At 43.5% G+C, this 13003-nt stretch overlaps 1 protein-coding gene across 2 annotated transcripts in view; it reads left to right on the plus strand.

The window, feature by feature from the left end:
* Positions 1-13003, plus strand: part of CNST (consortin, connexin sorting protein) — a 70156-nt gene that overhangs the window by 44690 nt on the left and 12463 nt on the right. For both annotated transcript variants that reach the window (XM_021689876.2, XM_021689877.2), the window contains exon 8: positions 5511-6406. In XM_021689876.2, coding sequence (XP_021545551.1) covers positions 5511-6406 — 896 coding nt within the window. The remainder of the gene's footprint in view (positions 1-5510; positions 6407-13003) is intronic.

Here is a 13003-nt window from a genome sequence, read left to right on the forward strand (position 1 = left end):
AGCCGAAGGCAGTCGCTTAACCAACTGAGCCACCCAGGCGCCCTTAATTTTTAAAAATTTTTTAAAAGATTTTATTTATTGGGGCGCCTGGGTGGCTCAGTTGGTTAAGCGACTGCCTTCGGCTCAGGTCATGATCCGGGAGTCCCTGGATCGAGTCCCGCGTCGGGCTCCCTGCTCTGCGGGGAGTCTGCTTCTCCCTCTGACCCTCCCCCCTCTCATGTACTCGCTCTCTCTCATTCTCTCTCTCTCAAATAAATAAATAAAATCTTTAAAAAAAAAGATTTTATTTATTTATTTGAGAGAGAGCGAGCATGAATGGGGGAGGGGATGAGTAGAACTTCTGGGAAATCTTTCTGTGGATATATGTTCTCATTTCTCTTGGGTAAAGAATTGGGGGTGGAATCGCTCGTGGAAGGTACGTTTTTAATTTTATAAGAAACTGCCAGGCTGTTCTCCTGTATACTTGTACCGTTTTATACCCACCAGCGGCGTGTGAAGATTCCCATTGCTCCACATCCTTGCTGGCATTTATTGTTGTCAGTCTTTTTTTAGTTTAGTCATTTTAGGGGACATGAATACCACTGTGGTTTTAACTTGCTTTTCCCTGATGACTGGGTATGAACATTTTTAGTTTTGAATTCACCTCTGCAGAAGCTGTACGTTATCAACATTTCATACTTAGTTTAAGTATTTTTTTTTCAGGGTACTGTGAAAATTTCTTCTTTAGTCCTGATGCCACTCAAATGTTTGTACTTAATGTTAATTAATGAGATACTCAGAAATTATAAGACGTGTTAATTGATGAATGATTTAGTCTTACCTCATGAATTGTGTGGGGTATTTTAACATAAAGAGGACTCATGAGAGGGGCGCCTGGCTGGCTCAGTCGGATAAGCATGTGACTCTTGATCTCAGGATTGTGAGTTTGGGTCCCGAGTTGAGTGTAGAGATTACTAAAAAAAAAAATAAAACTTTAAAGAAACAGAGAGAGGACTCATGGAGGAATGGGAGATGAAAGAGTAACTCACAGACAGGGACATTTCTGTAGATTATGTGTTAGAACTTAGGTTAAGTCTAATGCTCCTTTTAGAACTCCCTCTTTAACTCAGTGTGTAGTAAGCATCTGTCATGCACTCAGCCATTATTCCATTTTTTTTCATCAGAGTAGAGTTTTTGTTAGTAGGTATGAAGTGAATGCAGTAGGGAGTAACAGACTCACTCACTAGATCTTTGGGTTTAGGAGCACTGATTAACAGAAATTCATGCTAATATTGACAGAAACATTAACAATATTAAGTTTTATACTAGAATGCATACTTGTCAAATTCAGAAAATATTTTTGATTAATCAGAGTGGATCAGACATTTAACTTCACTTTTTCTTAGAACATTACTGAAATGTCAGAAAGGTATTCTTTTTTATGGGTTTTATTTGTTTTTAAAGATTTTATTTGAGAGAGAGAGAGCGCACGTGCATACTTCTCGGGGGAGGGGCAGAGGGAGAGGGAGAAGCAGGCTCCCTGACTAGCAGGGAGCCCAATGCCAGACTCTATCCCAGGACCCTGAGATCATGACCTGAGTTGAAGGCAGATGCTTAACCGACTAAGCCACCCATTTTTTTTAAAGATTTTTTTATTTATTTGAGAGAGAAGGAGAGAGAGCACTAGCATAAGCAGGGGGAGGTGCAGAGGGAGAAGCAGACTCCCACTGAGCAGGGAACCTGATATGGGACTCGATCCCAGGACCCTGACATCATGACCTGAGCCAAAGTCAGAGCCTTAACTGACTAGCCACCCAGATGCTCCCAGAAATTCATCCTTAAAGGCAGAAACCTACAGCCACAGAATGGGTGAGGAAGCAGCAGCAGATGTGACATCCAGAAAGTTCCAGAAGCTGAAAGGCAGGTGGATGGGTGGCAACTGGCTTATTACACCAGAGAAAGCAGAAAGCTGAGTGTCTACAGGAAAAATGTTGAGTCCTGCCTGGGAAGGTTTGGGAATGGGAAGCACGGAGGTGCCTCTAATGTCAAGCATTCAGGGTTGGACTGGCAACGGGAGGTTGGGCTGAAAGCCTATAGAAGAAACACTTCGACATTTATAAGCCCTTTCTGCCAAGCGGGAGGCTGACACTTATTTGCTAGAGCGCCTGAGCTAGAGGAAATGTGGACGTGGATCAGGCACAACTCAAGGAAGGGGTATTAGGTAGAAAATGAGGATTGAGTGAAAATCTTACCACCTGAATGGCAAGAGCCTTAGCCTGCTTTCTGCAGCTAGCATCTAGAACTGTGGCGGCTGGTCTCTTGCTTCCTCTCTGGGAAATTGGCTACTCGTCCAGGAGATAAAACCTCCAGATACTCATATTAAAGGCCTCCCAGCAAATGGCCCAAGCCCTCATCCTACGCTGAGGACTGACCACTCCTGAAGACTTGCCTTTAACCACAGAGCTGCTTGTTGCCTCATTTAAGAAAGCCTCAGATAGGAAAGACGGAAACCAGATCAGTCGGTCAGACGCAAAGAAGCTCAAAGGAAATAAAATGGAGAGAACAGATGAAAACTTTAAAAAAATGAACAGTGTCACAGGTTAGAGAGGATATTGTATATATGAAAACAAGAATAAGGAGTGCCTGGATGGCTCAGTTGGTTAGGTGGCTGCCTTTGGCTTGGGTCATGGTCCCACGGTCCTGGGGTTGAGCCCCACATCGGGCTCCTTGCTCAGCGGGGAGCCTGCTTCTCCCTCTCCCACTCCCCCTCCTTGTGCTTGCTCTCTACCTCTCAATCTCTGTGTGCCAAATAAATAAATAAAATATTTTTTTTAAAAAAAGCTGTTTGCTTGTTTTTATTTTTTAAGATTTTATTTATTTATTTGACAGAGAGAGAGAGTACAAGCAGGGGGAGAAGCAGGCAGAGGGAGAAGCAGACTCCCGCAGAGTGGAGAGCCCGATGGAGGGCTTGATCCCAGGACCCCGAGATCATGACCTGAGCCGAAGGCAGACGCTTAACCAGCTGAGCCACCCAGGTGCCCCAGAGCTGTTTTAAAATAAGAAAAACATTCAGAGAAAGAAAATGTTCTTAGAAGATAGAAAGTGTGATGGCCACAATAAAAAATTAATTATGGGGTGCCTGGGTGGCTCAGTCAGCTGAGCCTCTGACTCTTGATTTCAGCTTAGGTCATGATTGCAGAGTCATGAGATTGAGTCCCAAAGTCGGGCTCCGTGCTGAGCATGAAACCTGCTTAAGATTCACTCTCTCTCCCTCTGCCCCTCCATCCCTTACTCGCGTTTTCTTTCTCTCTCTCTAAAAAAATTAAATTAAAATTAAAAAATTAATTAGAAGAGTCAAAGGATAAAATTGAGGTAGCATCCCAGAAAGTTAATCCAAAGGCAAAGAGAGGAACAGTGTGGCAGAAAAGGTAGAAATGATCAGTCCATGAGGCCCAAATCTGAAGATGAGCATTCTGAAGGGAGGGAACAGAAAAGCAACAAGGGACAAATGATTAGGGAAATAATACAAGAAAATTCCCAGAAGTGAAGGTCATGAGTGTCCAGATTGAAAGTCCCACCAAGTACCCAACACAAAGAATGAGAAACTTCACAAAGCTTCAGGACATCAGATATAAGAAAAGAATCCAAATCTTCCAGGAAGCAAATGTAGGTGATAGGGATTGATATTCGGATTGGTATTCAGATTGGTATTCAGACTGATTGAGAGACTACAGCCCTACCAGAAGCGGGACACTGTATAGCAGTGCCTTCGAAGCTGTAAGAGGAAGTTATCCCCAGCAAAGAAAATGACCCAACCAAAGTCAGGGGTGAAGGAAAAGACTTTCAGATCGGAACAATCTTAAGTTTACCTTCTGTGTACTTAAAAAAAAAAAAAAAATCCAAGAAAGAATAAACAAAGAGGAAGACCTGGGATTCAGAAACAATGTTCCCAACACAGAATGAGAGGGAATTCCAGGGATCACAGGAAGGGAATTCAAGGACAAGGCCTTGTAGCTGGCCTAGAGAGCAGCTCTGCTTAGGAGCTCAAGAAGGGTATGTTGTTTGTTTTTTTAAGATTTTTAAAAAAATTTTTTAAGTAATCTCTACACCCAACTTGGGGCTTAAACTCAAAACCCTGAGATCAAGAGTTGCACACTCTCCTGACTGAGCCAGCCAGGCACCCCAAAAATGATATGTTTTAAAAGTGATAGATTGGGCGCCTGGGTGGCTCAGTTGGTTAAGCGACTGCCTTCGGCTCAGGTCATGATCCTGGAGTCCCAGGATCGAGTCCCGCATCGGGCTCCCTGCTCGGCAGGGAGTCTGCTTCTTGCTCTGACCCTCCCCCCTCTCATGCTCTCTCTCTCTCATTCTCTCTCTCAAATAAATAAATAAAATCTTTAAAAAAAAAAGTGATAGATTATCTGTTGGTACATATGCTATAGTTGTATATCTGTCAGAGTTTAGAGATACATAGACAAGGATTTTTTTTTTAAGATATATTTATTTATTTATTTGACAGAACAGCGAGAGAGGGAACACAAGCACGGGCAGTGGGAGAGGGAGAAGCAGGCTTCCCGTGCCAAGCAGGGAGCCTGATGCAGGGCTCGATCCCAGGACCCTGGGATCATGACCTGAGCCGAAGGCAGATGCTTAACGACTGAGCCACCCAGGTGTCGCAAAGATTTTTTTTTTTTAACATTTATTAGAGAGAGCATGAGCTGGGGGTGGGGGGGCAGAGGGAGAGAGAGAAGCAGGCTCCCGCTGAGCTGGGAGCCTGGCACGGGGCTCGATCCCAGGACCCTGAGATCATGACCTGAGCCGAAGGCAGACACGTAACCAACTGGAGCCACCTAGGTGCCCCAGCAAGGATTTTTTTTTAAATGAAGGAATGAGACAGTTTTATCAACAGCATGCAAAATAAAGTGGAAATGAGAAAGAAAAATGTATCCTAGTACACAGTGTGGGTCAGTTGTGAATAATATTTACAAAGCCATAGCAGGGTAAATGTGAATATTAATTTGCCCCAGAATCCTGTTGAATTGTAGTGGGAAGCTAGAGGAGGGGAAATAATATATCACTGGGGGGAAGGAATAGCAAGAACTGAGAGAACTAATCCTCTTCTTCCACAGTAGGTAGTCTTTAAAACTGAAAAATCCATAAAAATAACAGTATAAATATTATTTTCAATGGAGGGTAAATATGAAAGGAAGTACAGAAAACCAATAAAGTTCAGAAAAATACCTTTCAACCTTTGAAAAATGACTTTTTCAACGATAACGAAGACTAAATTACATATTCATATTCTTAACATGTTCTGAACAATCTCTGTTAATTTCTATAGGTAAAGGGTTATTGACTGCATAGAGTATTTCCTCTCTAAATACACTATTAATCCAAGCAGATGCAATTTGCACTGGAGAGGTTTCAAATGTTGTTGTGTCACACGTATTAATTAACCTATGTCCTTTCTTTTCCCTCCTATGCCAAGTGTTGTTTTGAACCTTAAAACAACTTGTTTTTCTTGTCTTCAGAAAGTGGAAGTTGTCTTGGCCCCGAGCCAAGGGGAGAAAGCCAGCGTCAAGAGAGAAGCCAGGAGAGCAGCCCGGGCTGTCACCCGATGGACAGGCAGGCCGAGCCCCCGAGCCTGCTGGTAACTGCGGGGAAGCGCCACACGGAGGAGCCGCTGTGCGGTGCGGCGGCCGCGCGGGAGCTGCACGCCCCGCCCTGGCCCTCGGCCGGGAGCCGCTCGGAGGACGCCTGTGAGGATGACAGCCGCCCGCAGCGGCCTCAGACGGAGGCCTGCCGCGATGTGGCCGCAGCCGGAGGCCCCGCCGCAGCCCCCGCCGCAGCTCCCGCGGCGTTGCTCCCCAGCGAGTCCATGCTAGAGCCGTTGACCTCACCCGGCTCTGACCTCTTAGCTCCGGCGCCCGCCTCCGAGGGACAATATTCCCAGACTCAAAGAAAGGGACTCCGTTTGCCACTTAAGGATGCTTCTGAGGCGTTGCCCACGGACCGCCTTGAGAACAGTGACTTCAGTGAGCTGCAGCAACCTGATCTCACAGACAGCGATGGAAAATCACCACGCGGGCCGCCGGACCCAGAGCGCTCCGAGAGGGCACTTCGTGAGAGTAATCAAGTGTCTGACTTAAGTGCGGCGCGTCCAGAGGTGTGTATGGCCCCCGAGGAGAGGGGGGGTGAGGACAAGCACGTCAGTAAAGAGACGGAAGACTATTTGAACAGCCTGTTGGAAGGATGCTTAAAAGAGACTGAAGGCTCCCTGTCATGTGAAGACAACCAGGAGGAAGACTCGGACCTTCTTCCAGATCTTTCTCCTGAAGAAGCCTCCTACAGTCTGCAGGAGGATCTGCCTTCCGACGAGAGCTGTCTTTCTCTTGATGATCTCGCAAAAAGGATAGAGATTGCAGAGGTAAGTATGGGATTTAACAGAAGTGCAATTAAAAGTAAAATGAAATTTTAAAAGCACATCTGTACTAAATAGTGCCTTGTTTTTGTAAATTTTCCCCGGTTTCCAGCATGAGGGGGAAATCTATTTAACTTAAACTTCTAATAATTAGTAGTTTTATTTTTCATATTGAATAGGAAATGAATAAGATTGAATAAGATGGCTTTTGGTCATGACGTTTATACTTCAGGAACTTTTATTGCATGCCTCCAGGGACAGTAAGTGTTCTGAACACTGTTTTTTATACTGCTGTGACTTTTATTTGACAGTTCTGGCAATTATGATCAAGACAAGATTAGTTACATTCTTATAAGGAAATCTCATTTTTTCCCTCATAATACTCTTATGATTATTAATATATTTTCTAATTCTTTAAAACAGTACAACAGAACAAAGGAAACATTTTAAAATACAGTAGGACAAGGAGATACTGGGTGGATTTTTAAGTCCTTAAGTTGTACGTTGTGAATCTTCTCTTTCTTGTAGTATTAATTTATAAGCTGTACTGCTTGACTAAGTCAAATGTTATACATAATCCAAAGTTTCCCCAAACAGTTATGAAGATGGTCAAAACAAAAAATGACAGAGAGGATCAAGATGACCATTCTCCTTTGTTTGATAATAAAATTTTTTAAAGTTAAGGGAAAAAAAGGGGCACCTGGGTGGCTCCGTTGTTTAAGTTGTCTGCCTTCAGCTCAGGTCCTGATCCCGGGGTCCTGGGATCAAGTCCTGAGTAGGGAGCCTGCTTCTCCCTCCGCCGCTCCCCCTGCTTGTGCTCTCTCTCTTTCTCTCAAATAAATAAACAAATATCTTTTTAAAAAAAGCCATATGCAAACTGTAGCCCCCTGGGAAGGTGGCCTTGTGTAGTGGAAAGAGGTCTTAGTCTGAGGTCACATACGGACCCACCAGCTAGCAGCCCGACAGAGTTCCTGCTGACCTCTCCACGTCGCTGTTTCCTCCCCTGAAAATTAGGATACCAGCTACTCTTCCTGTTTTTCATCTTATAGTTTTTTCCAAGTTAGCTTTTAAGTCCCATTTATAGCCATTGTTTTCTAATTCTGCATCATCATTGGGGGGTGGGTGGGGGAGGAACAAACTTCGAGCAGAAACTGGAAAAGCAACAGAGCCAAAGTAGGCACCAGAGTGCCCGGGAAGGCGGAGCGCTGTGGGAGCTTGCTCACTTCATCGGCGTGAGGTCACTGGCTCCCTGCATTGCCGCCTCTCGTCAGCTCCCCAGCAACTAGTCTTCATTTTGTCTTGACAAAGTTGGATAGAATAGTAAAGCACTTGATCCGGTATTCATTCATTTGTTTATTTTAACCAGATTTGTATTACCACTTACAAGTCAGCCCTCTATAAACTATGATTTTTTTCTTCCTAATTTCCTCTTGAAATTGTTTCATATGCTTAATGAGTGCAGAGTTTCTGTCTGGGTGGATGGAAATTTTAGAAGTTGCTACTGGTAGTGGTGGCACGACACTATGAATGTAACTAATGCCACTCAGTTGTTAAAACTGCAATTCTATGGTAGACGTATCTTACCACAATTTTTTCTTAAAGTTAAAAAAAATTAAATAGAGGGCACCTGGCTGGCTCAGTCGGTGGGGCAGGTAACTCTTGCTCTTGGGGTCGTGAGTTCAAGCCCTACCTTAGGTGTAGAGATTACTTAAAAATAAAAAAAAATATTTGAAAGAAAAGTGTTTTCATTTTAAAAAAATTAAATAGAGCCAGTAGTAAAGCACTGGACCCAGCATTCCTTCCCTTGTTTATTTTCACCAGGCCTCTGATACAGGGAACTATCGAAACAGAAGTCATACCTGGATTCAAATCTAGCTGTAATACCACAAGGTCAGCCTTCTCTGACCACCGCTTTTCACACCAATAATCAAGTTGACCATCTGGGGAAAAGACAGAAGGTCTAATTTTACCTTTTTAGGTATAAACAGTGAAAAAGGGTCAGAGCTCCCCTACTGCATCTCCCTGCTTTGCAGAACACTTACAGTGGGGGTTTGCTGTTGAACTCACATTGTATTACAACCAAGCGGAGTGTTCCTTCCTCAGCCTCATAACGTCAGTTTTCCCTACTGGATAATACCTAGCAGGTGGTGGAAACTATTCACACTTTTAAAGTTGTCTTTCCTGTGAAGTTATTTTTTTATGTGTGATGGTTCCCTTTCCTAAAATTCTATTGATCTGTTAAGTTGTGCTGTTTTAAGAAGCTCAAAAGCTACATATAATTAACAAAACTAATTTGCATTCCTGTGATAATGCTGAACAGACTGTTTCCGAATATTTCCTTCTCCATTCTGAGGAGGATACATCAATAAATTCTGCCTTACCCTGTTAGGAAAAGAGTTTTTAAAATTTCAAAACTTGAAAAAAAATAATGAAATAAAAAAATAAAATTTCAAAACTTGGGGTGCCTGGGTGGCTCAGTCAGTTAGGAGTCTGCCTTCGGCTCAGGTCATGATCCCAGAGTCCTGGGATTGAGCCCCGCATCGGGCTCCCTGCTCAGCGGGAAGCCTGCTTCTCTCCCTCTCCCTGCTGCTCTGCCTACTTGTGCTCTCTCTCTCTGTGTCAAATAAATTAAAAAATCTTTAAAACAAAAGAATAGAATTTTAAAACTAAAAAATCACTAATGCTTACAATTTCCTTAATACCTTAAGAGTGAAGTTTTGGGCCAAGTAAAATGTCCAGGTGATAGTGGGTTTGCTTATAAGTGCAAACTTCTTCTTCTTCTTTTTAATTAATTTATTAATTTGAGAGAGAGCACGAGAGTGGGGGAGGGTAGGAGAGGGAGAAGCAGACTCCCGGCTGAGCAGGGAGCCCAACATGGGCCTCGATCCGAGGACCCAAGTCACCCAGGCACCCCCCCAAACTTCTTTTAAATCCAAACACCATTGCATGCTCTCAGCAGAATTCTCCTAAGGCTATCTCCCATCAAGTGCTGAGGATACAGTGAGGAATCAGATGAACTTCTGATTTCATCTCTTGGGGGCTCACTTGGGTAATTTTACTGGAATTGTTTTTAAAATATTTTTCATGCTTCCATACTTGGGTGAGTTGGGGATACGGAGCATAGTGTCCACATGGCTGTGCCATAAGGAGCTCTCTGGTCTCTCTTCCCACCCTGCCCTTTCTCCTGTGAGTCACTCTTACCTCAGCGATTTCCTCACTGCTCCCCACTCTTCCGACCTTTGTGATTATGGTGGAATGATCTTTCACTGCCATGTTTTCCCTTTTTGCTGGTCTTCCTGCTCTCATTCTCTTGCTACTCCTGCATTGCTCAGCTCTGTCTGCGGCACTCCTGGGCCTTGGCAGCCACCGCCAGCCTAGCAGGAGTGTTTGCTGTGTCTTTTAAACAACCAGGTTCATCCCATCAGATGAAACAATTCATGCAAAATCTCTTAGAGAACTAAAACGATCTACACTAGTTTAATTCAGTGATGCAGAGACATGTGTAAATGAAACTTTTCTGGGTTTGAGGAGAATTTTTAAATCCAGGATAACTTTGCTAAGTAGAATGATAGCTTAGTGTCTGGAGCACTAATGTTCTTTCTTACATAAAAAAGACCATGACACACTCTCACCAGAAGTGTAACCTGCTCTTTTAAAAAGCATCAAAAACATTGAGGCTCATTTCATACATTTTTTTTAAATTTTTTTTATTCTTATGTTAATCCCCATACATTACATCATTAGTTTTAGATGATAGATTTTTTTTTTTAAGATTTTATTTATTTATTTGGCAGAGAGAGAGATAGCGAGAGCAGGAACACAAGTAGGGGGAGTGGGAGAGGGAGAAGCAGGCTTCCCACGGAGCAGGGAGCCCGATGCGGGGCTCAATCCCAGCACCCTGGGATCATGTCCTGGGCCAAAGGCAGATGCTTAACAACTGAGCCACCCAGGTGCCCCTATTTCATAGATTTTTAACATGAGAAGTTTATCACATGTGCAGCGTCAGCAAGGTAGAGATTCAGTCTTTTGTTCCCTCCTCAGTAGTTTTTACGTAACTGCTGTGTGTACCACGACATCGCAGATGCAATGACTGAAAATTCAGATAGGGACACTCCGTGTGTAAAGCCTGCATTCCCAGCAGGTGTCCAGGTGTTATCTGTTGGCTGAATTTAACTATCCTAGTTTTTGGGAAAAGATGAAATCTTATTGTAATACCCATAATATTCTGACATGATTATTTTAATGTCAGAACCCAAACTCCCTTTCCCCAAGGAGCCTGGTAATGCCAGTAAATCATTGACTTGCTTGGTTCTGGAACCTGGGAGGGTTGTGTTATCTTCTCTTTAAAACCCTTCAGCTGAAATAAAAAAAATAAAAATAAAAAATAAAACCCTTCAGCTGTTCTCCGGCACCTGGGTGGCTCAGTTGGTTGAGTGTCCGACTCTTGCCATGGGCTCAGGTCATGATCTCAGGGTCGTGGGATTGAGCCCCATGTCAGGCTCCACGCGCAGCGCAGAGTCTGCTTCTCTCTCTCCCTCTGCTCCTCCCCCCACTTCTGCGCACACACTCTCTCTCTCTCAAATAAATTCTTAAAAAAACAAAACAAAACTCTTCAGCTGTTCCTAGCATCAAACCTAAGACAAGAAATATATTCTTCAAATTCAAGGTGGTATAATGATTCAACACCATATTGCTGATAAAAGCCACTCAGCTTTTGGTAGATTGTTCCATGAGGGAGTGGGGATGAGGGAGTTTTTTATTTTCTGAATGAGTGACATTGAATATTGGGTAAATTTTATGATAATTAATCTGTCTTGGGGCACCTGGGTAGCGCAGTTGGTTGAGCATCTGCCTTCGTTTCAGGTCATGATCCCAGGGTCCTGGGATCGAGTCCCACATCTTCTCCCTCTCCCTCTGCCTGCCATTCCCTCTGCTTGTGCCCTCTCTCTCTCTCTCTCTCAAATGGATAAATAAAACCTTTAAAAAAAATTAATCTGTCTTTTCACATTGAAAATAATCATAGTGTATAATTCAAGAGATCCCCTTCGTGAGCACATTTTAGCAGCATGATACGCCTTATGGAAATAAACAATTCATTTTTCTTTTTAATATATACATGTGTAACCTATTTGTGGGGACATGATAGCTGGGGAAGAAGCCACTTTGCTACCGCTTGGGGCTCTAAAAAGTTTTTGATCTGAAAGAGGGCAAAACGTGTTCCTGGCTCTGTCTTTATCGCAACATTTACTTAGATATCTTCAGATCTCCCTGTGTCTCAGGAAACAAAACCTTAAACTTTATGATGGGGAGAACACTGATGACCCAGAGTTGCCGTATGATTTATCTTCAGAGATGCTGTGTCCTCAGAGTGCCCTCCGTGCAGTCTTCATCTCTGTCTCTTGGCTCGATCGCTGGGATGGGGAAGTCTTGTGAAGACGAGCCACTGTGGGATTCCACACGGAGTTAAGATGGGAGGCCAGAGCTAAGCAGCAGTTTATGAAATCCTGTAGGTACCTGGTCTGTGGATCCTGCACAAAGGAGAGTTTTAGAAACAGTGATCGTGGCTGTTCTCTGCAGGGGAGCAGGGCAAGCCCCACTTCCTTGCAGTGGAGAAAATGCAGTCTTCCAATCACAGAAGACACTTCATGGGCAATGGTTGACCCAGGACTCATGTCAAAGTCCAAAGAGCCTCCCAAGGATTATCCAGGGATGACCTACCTTTTCTTGTGCCAGATGGTCTCATCTTTGCCTTTCTTTCTTGTCCTGCCCTCTAAATCTTTTTTTTTTTTTTAAGATTTATTTATTTATTTACTTGAGAGAGAGAGAGAGAACATGAAGGGGGGAGGGTCAGAGGGAGAATCAGACTCCCCACTGAGCAGGGAGCCCAACAGGGGACTTGATCCCGGGACTCTAGGATCATGACCTGAACCGAAGGCAGTTGCCCAACCAACTGAACCACCCAGGCACCCTTGTCCTGCTCTCTAAACTTTCTAATTAGTGCACCTCTTGATTGTCGAGTCTCTTGCACCCGGCTTCTCTTTTCCGTGTAATCATTCTTTTAATTTACATCTTTATTGCTTCTTCCTGGACTTTTGCCATAGCTCCTCAGTAAGTTTTCCCATTCCTCATATCACCTTGGTCTCCCCCTCCAAATGGTCTTAGGTTAGCACTAAATTTTGGGTCTCAAACTGGTACCCAGAGGGGCCAGTCAGGTAATAGAAGCAAATGAATGACTTAGTTGTAGAGTGATGGGGGGAGGTTCCCGTGCCTTGCCTGGCCTCCTGAAGTCCTGTCTAGGGCTGTTCTGTTTCCTTCTTACTATAGGGCACACACAGTCCTCTACACTAATTGCAAACTCCTTAAGGGTGGGGATTCTATTGAATACATTTTTGTATTTTCTACAAAGCCAACATCTTATTGTCAATAACAGTTACCTATAAAGGGCAGGGCTTTTGTTTTTAAACCTACTGTACTTAGAAAAATAAATAACCTTTGAAAACATACTTAGTTTTGATTATGTTAAGGGGAAAATCTATGTTATCCAAATAAGTGTAAGCTAGGTGCTGTCTATATGTAAACTGCTAATCTGTGTATTCATTTTCT

The sequence above is a fragment of the Neomonachus schauinslandi genome, chromosome 6 (genome assembly GCF_002201575.2).
Source record: "Neomonachus schauinslandi chromosome 6, ASM220157v2, whole genome shotgun sequence".
Classification (NCBI taxonomy): Eukaryota; Metazoa; Chordata; class Mammalia; order Carnivora; family Phocidae; genus Neomonachus; species Neomonachus schauinslandi.